This window comes from Xenopus laevis, chromosome 7L (genome assembly GCF_017654675.1).
Source record: "Xenopus laevis strain J_2021 chromosome 7L, Xenopus_laevis_v10.1, whole genome shotgun sequence".
Taxonomy (NCBI): domain Eukaryota; kingdom Metazoa; phylum Chordata; class Amphibia; order Anura; family Pipidae; genus Xenopus; species Xenopus laevis.
The window spans coordinates 91,494,113-91,500,112 of NC_054383.1; the positions used below are offsets into that span (position 1 = coordinate 91,494,113).

At 47.9% G+C, this 6,000-nt stretch overlaps 1 protein-coding gene across 5 annotated transcripts in view; it reads right to left on the minus strand.

The window, feature by feature from the left end:
* Window positions 1–5,380, minus strand: part of LOC108696529 (sterile alpha motif domain-containing protein 11) — a 122,693-nt gene extending 117,313 nt beyond the window's left edge. Inside the window, exons 1-2 of one of the 5 annotated variants that reach the window (XR_005962553.1) lie at window positions 3,491–5,166; window positions 762–853 (exon numbers count right to left, since the gene is read on the minus strand). Coding sequence is in view for 4 of the 5 variants with exons in the window: in XM_018225980.2 (XP_018081469.2) it covers window positions 762–853; window positions 3,491–3,935 (537 nt within the window). In the remaining variant the exon portion in view is untranslated. Of the gene's footprint in view, window positions 1–761; window positions 854–2,159; window positions 3,450–3,490; window positions 5,167–5,294 lie in introns of those variants that run through there. The other 4 variants (XM_018225981.2, XM_041569333.1, XM_018225980.2 and 1 more) reach the window with 4 other exon arrangements.
* Window positions 5,381–6,000: the final 620 nt, after the last annotated feature.

The window sequence follows — 6,000 nt, forward strand, 5'->3', positions numbered from 1 at the left end:
ATCATTGGTACCTATATTATCACTGAAGGCAACAGATGTCCACATACGGTTAAAGGTTTTTCAAATCTAGACCGTTTGCAGGAATCGGCAACCTTAGATCCTCCAGATGTTTCTAAAATTAACACCTATTAACTGGACTTCACTGGTTTAACTTTCCAAAAATGCCAGCAATTCTTTAACCTGAGCTGCTGCCCCCCACCTCGGCAAATAGCAAACCATTAAAAATGAACCACTTTTCGGAGCCAATAAGCGAAAAGTCTGCCGTAGCTATACAGTTCAAAAAACATTACTTATTTAGTAGTGTTACTTTGAGAATATTCAAGCTGCAGTCCCTTTAAAGCCTATTTATAAAAGATATAACAACATGAAGAGTATTAGCACTGCAATTTTTTGAAATGCTCTTCATGTATGTTCATTTGGCCCCATTTATGCCTTTAGTATACCAAAGTGGAAATAAATGAGTCACATGGAATGTGTAAATGTTGCCATTCCATCCAGTTGGATGCAGCCAAACTTTGCTGCTTTCATGTAGTTTTTCTCTCTTTTTTATTCTGAAGGAAATTGCTAATTGAAGCCAAAAGGGACTGCTTTTGTAGAAGCCAAGGAAGAATCTCTGGCGCAGGCACAAAGCAATAACATCTGCCAGGCAGACGGCCCAATCACCTAGTGATGGCCCCAGTTGTAGGAGGACCTCTCAGCACAAACACTTGATCATATGGTGATGTAGAAAGAGTGGCACTAAAACATAACAATAATCTTACCACTGGAGACGATATTCGACACCCAGGGCAATCACAGATTGGAGGATGTACCTGCAAGATTCCTTTGGACATAAGAGTCTTCAAACTTTTCCCTGGTAGCAGCATATGGAAGAGAGAAAAGAAGAAACAAGGTGAGGACCAAGTACAGGCATATGGAAAGACATCAAGAGAGAAGGAAGCAGTCAAGTGATACATGCCTTCTGCCAACACTACTCACTATTGTAAGAGCATGGTGACAGTCAGGCACTCAGTGCCAGTTGGGGAGGCATTGATACAGCCCCAGCATGCACTGCCTACACTCATCTCATGCATTCACACACATATCCTCACCCTAACAATGAATCATTGCAGCCATACTAGTAATGGGCTTAATGGGCACGTATAGAGGTAGCAACCCAAACATACAAACTTATCAGTAAGACATAAGGTACAAAATATGTTTAAGGGCTACAGCAGAAATAATTAGATATAAATAAGCAAGCAATGGAATGATAAACTGCACATGTATATCCCTAATCTATTTTAATCAATGACCATCTGACACCCAGTAAAAAGCGGTATGTAGGACAGAGGAACGCACTGTGTAAATAAAGCCCTCCTGTCAGCAGCAGTGTCACGTACTGGCAGTGCCCACTGAGTTCACAGTGCAGTTTCCCAACCATATAAACAGACTTTTCTCCTGTTACACGCCCCCCTCCCCTCTGCCTGGAAGCTCTCTGGGGGGGTTAATGACCTCTCATTAGTGCTGCCCTGTCTCACCCCCCTCCTGTTTGGCTCCCACCTCCTATCAATACAAGACACACTCCCTGCCCCTCTCTGTTAACTGCCTCACTGCCACATGCTTCCATAAGGAATAAACAAGTGCAGATCACATAAATGTAAATGTGTTGGAATACAGGCTGATAAAATCACTGACTGTAAAAGCAAAGTTAACTCATTCATAACCTCCACCCCCTTCCCCTGATGAAGTACAGGAAAATACAAATTGGTAACCAGTGGTGTCATTACTGGTTGTGGTTAGTGACACAAGGCTGTCCCTATGAAATATGGGGGTTCCCAGTGTACAGTACTTAAAGCTCAACAACAGCTGGAGGGCCCTAGGCTGCGCATTCCTGATCTCCATAACTACCCATCAATAATTCAAATGCAATCTGAATGGTCAAAATGTCATTAATTCACCATCAAATCCACTAAGAAGTTTATCTCTGCTGCAGAAATACACATAAAGATAAATGCTAATAAATTCTGGTATAATGACAGTGGAAAGTCATATTAGGCTATCCCTAGGAAAAAAATTCCGTAACACTTCCATGCGCCCCAAACTCCTATAAACATATTCCTTGGTACCCATGGTATGGCAGGGTGTGGCAGTGAATGCAACAACCCCTCTCCATTTACCTCTCCAACCCCAGCAGCTTGCGCCTCAGTGCCAAATCTTCAGCCTGAGATATGGGGTCACCGAAGAGAGAGGGTGGAGGAGGGAGGGGAGGCGGGAGAGAAAATGGTGTGTGGGGGGGGGGGCACAGCGTTGGTTCCTGTCACTCTGAGCACCAGCAGCCCTTGGAGCTTCCCATAACCACGTTTGGCTATTACCCACGCCCAAGACTACACTTCCAGGAAGAAAGCAGCTGCATTAACCCGTTCTATGACCAGTGACAGCCAAGAGTTAATTCTTCCTCTACAGACAGAGTTTAGGCTTAAGTCACTGCATGGGCTCAGAGTAAAGGTTAATGCTGTATTATCTATACAGGGCTGTGAGAGAGTAAAACCCTACAAAAGTAATAGAAATGATTTCCTTTTATTGGCTACAGCTGAATATTTATTGTATTAGAACCCCTGGGCATGGAGTAATCAGACAGAATTCTGTTTGGCACAGAGTGGATCTGAGAAGGTTCATGGGACTCTGTGCTCTTCGTGAGTAAGCACATAGTGAGCTCTGAGCACTTTAATAGAGGAACCTTTGATGGGGAAGGAGACTTGGAAGTTACAACAGATTCCACCCAAACCAACCCTCTCCCCATGAGTAATGTGAATGGGTATCCCCGGGCATCTCCCTCTTGTCCCCTGATACTTGTGTATTACTGAGTATTCCCTTCCTTCAGCTCTCCGTGAACAGAGCCCCAGCTACTAACCATATGCTGCCTGATGCCCCATTAACCTTTGGATTAGACTCATTTACAGAGTACCACGGTTAGTTACATGGGATAATGAGGTTTAACCACATCCGGCATCCAATGAGTTAAGAAAAATAAAACAACTAAATGAACTCATTTCCTACTGCTGAGACACTTTGACAAATGCCCTTTCAGTCCCAGCAAATGCCCGTAAAATGATCCCATCGATCACAGCCAACCCCCTAATAAATGTGCTATCAAACATAACAAATAAGCTGAAACACAGACCCTTATCAAGGCAAGCACATAGCCGGCAATAAACAGGCATATTTGAATGTACAGAGTGTATGCTGAGAGGCTTGATGATAAGAGGCTAATAAATAACCTACCTAAATAACATCCCAGCCAGACACACAGACTCCCTAAGAATCCCAAGCATTTCCCAGGAGCAAGACACTGAGCTTGTGTCAGACCTAACCCTAGTGACAATTTTGGCACTCCAGCTGCTGCAGAACTACAACTCCCAGCAACCCCCAGCCAATGAAGCCACCCCAATGAGCAGCACAGTGGTTCGGTGGCAGACTTTGCCGTAACTTTTCCCCTATGTCCCGGTACCTTTGTGCCTGATGCTCCGCTTCCAGTCCTTGGCTGTCTCCCGGCCGCTGACAAACTGGAACTCGTTAGGGGTGAGCCACTCTCCTCGGTATCGGATGGAGGGCCCTTTGCTGCCTTGGCACAACTTCTGGATGTAGAGCAGAGCCTTGTTCTCCCCACACTCCACCTCAATGCAGGGCTCCCCCTGATCAAAGAGCGGCTGGAAGTCCGGGATGGAGGAGAACCTCTCGAGCATCATGTCATCGGGCAGCGGGGGGTGGTGGTGGGGCTCGGGCAAGCCCAGGTAGGCTCGGTGGGGGGAGAAGAGGTGCTCGTAAGCTGGCGGGTGCGGAGTCACTACTGGGATAGCAGCTGCGAGGTAACCCGGGATGGAGTCTATGGGCTGGTTGAAGGCTGCAAGGGCTAGCTCCTCTCGGTCCGGTCTCTCTTTCTTGATAGCCGGCATGGTGTTGCCCCCTAGTCCGCGGGAATGGCACCGTCTGTTGGAATTGCCCCCAGAGGGCTACAGCAGCGACTTTGTGCTTTCTAGGTAGCGGCGACTTTTGCTAGCAGCGAGTGTCGGGCTTCAGTGCTCGTCGCTGTGCAACTCCTGTGCTGCTGATGTGCAGCTGCCTGAGACATGACATGCTGGAGAGGGCTGAGCCGCCGGAGACATCGTGTGTTTGCTTCTGGAAATTCTTATTGATCCCCGATCGACCTCCAGCAACCCGCCCCCCCCCAGTGATGTAAGTGCACTGTGGGGCCCAGTGGCCCCTACTCACCTCCCTGTGCCCTTATGCCCCTCTAAGCTTCTCTCGCCTGGGCTCGCAATGCCCCCTCTCCCCTCCTCTCTTATGCCCCTTGGCTGACCCTGTGGCCAAGGAAGCAGTTTGGGCTAGTGCCTCTGGATCCCCCTTATCCACCTGCTGCCAGGCTGCTGCTTCCGCTTGTCTGCGAGTATTAATGAGGAGGATAATAATAATAACAATAATGATTACACGTGAGCAGTGCTTCCCCTGCCCCTCTCTCTAGCACATGTGCCCTGGTGCTTAGGGGCTGCTGGGGGATCCCTTCATGCTACATGTCACACACTGCACTTCACACACTCTCTGACCAAACAAGATTTGCCTTCTCCGCCGCTTCTCCCAACTTGGCCCATTTAAACATCACTGGCGGCAGCGGGAGGGGACAGGGGGAGACGAGGGGGTTGTGCGACGGACGACTTCCTGCTAGTGACAGTGGCCGAGCCTGGCAGCTACTTCCTCGTGCGGAATCCCTACTCTCTGGAACGTGTTAGCTGCAATAGTTTGGAAACTTCCAAGTCTCCTCTCTCACGAGGGGCTCTCCCAGGAAACTCATCAGTGCCTGTGCGCAGTATCTAGTTACCCGTCAACGTTACCATAGACAACGCTGCCGCCCGGACTGCCCCATGCGCTGACACTCTCCCACTAATACTTCTACTGTCCTTACTTCCGGAATGGACCACTCAGCCAGTCGGCAAGGGTATATCTATAATGACATTCAGTCACTCACTGCTTGGACGGCTCACACTTTGTTTCCATGAGCCTGGGAAGTTGCCATTAACTCTTTCCCTGCCCCGCCTGGCAGATATTATCTTCTCTCTTACACAGGCCAAAGCAGGGGTTAATGTATCTCTAAAAGATCCTTGAATGAACATTATTGTGCATGATGATCACCTATGGAAGCGATTATAAGGGCGTTTTTATGTTTCCAGAGCGTTTGAGACGCAGTTTTAAAGGAATGAGATGAATGTACCCTTTGTACAAGCAATTACATTGATATTTGTATACATGCTCACACTTACCATTGCCATGTTCTGGGAATCTAAGCCTGCCATGTCCTGTCCACTATTCTCTCTTGAGTTCTTTCTGGCAAGGAAGTAGTTACAGTGAGGCACTGAGTGTGTCTAGTATTGACATGAAGTGGGAGCCAAGCAGGAGGGGAAGAGAGACAGGGTTGCACTAATGAGAGGTCATTAGACCCCTAGAGAGCTTCCAGGCAGCAGGAGGGGGGGGGGAAAGCAGGGCTGTCCTCAGTCAGAGTGGGGCCAATATATTGTGAGTTGAACTCTCTTATTTATAATTCAACCTGCAGCGCTGTAGATGTTATTGAACTGCCGCTCCCAGTATCCTCCATCAGCCAAAGACTGTTGGATGATGCTGGAACTTGGGTTCAACAATAGCCGGAGGCTGTAATTTGGGCAGAGTTCATATTAAGGGTCAAAGGCCTTTCTGTACACGTTATGGTACAGCTTCTCAGAAAAGAGATAAAAATGTCTGTGGAATTTCCCTAATTCAAACTGCTTACAGGTGCTACTTTGCCTTTGCAGGGTGGTGTTTTAACTTGCACCCCAGGGGTGGGAGCTGGTAGTGTAATAGGAGTCCATTCATCTTGGGGGGAATGGCAACATTTACCAGAGGCAGCAAAAAGCCACTTCTGGTGAGTTTAGGGCAATGGCACATGGTAATATTTCAATGTGTTGTAGCCCACTCGCACACCCTGGCCTTCAG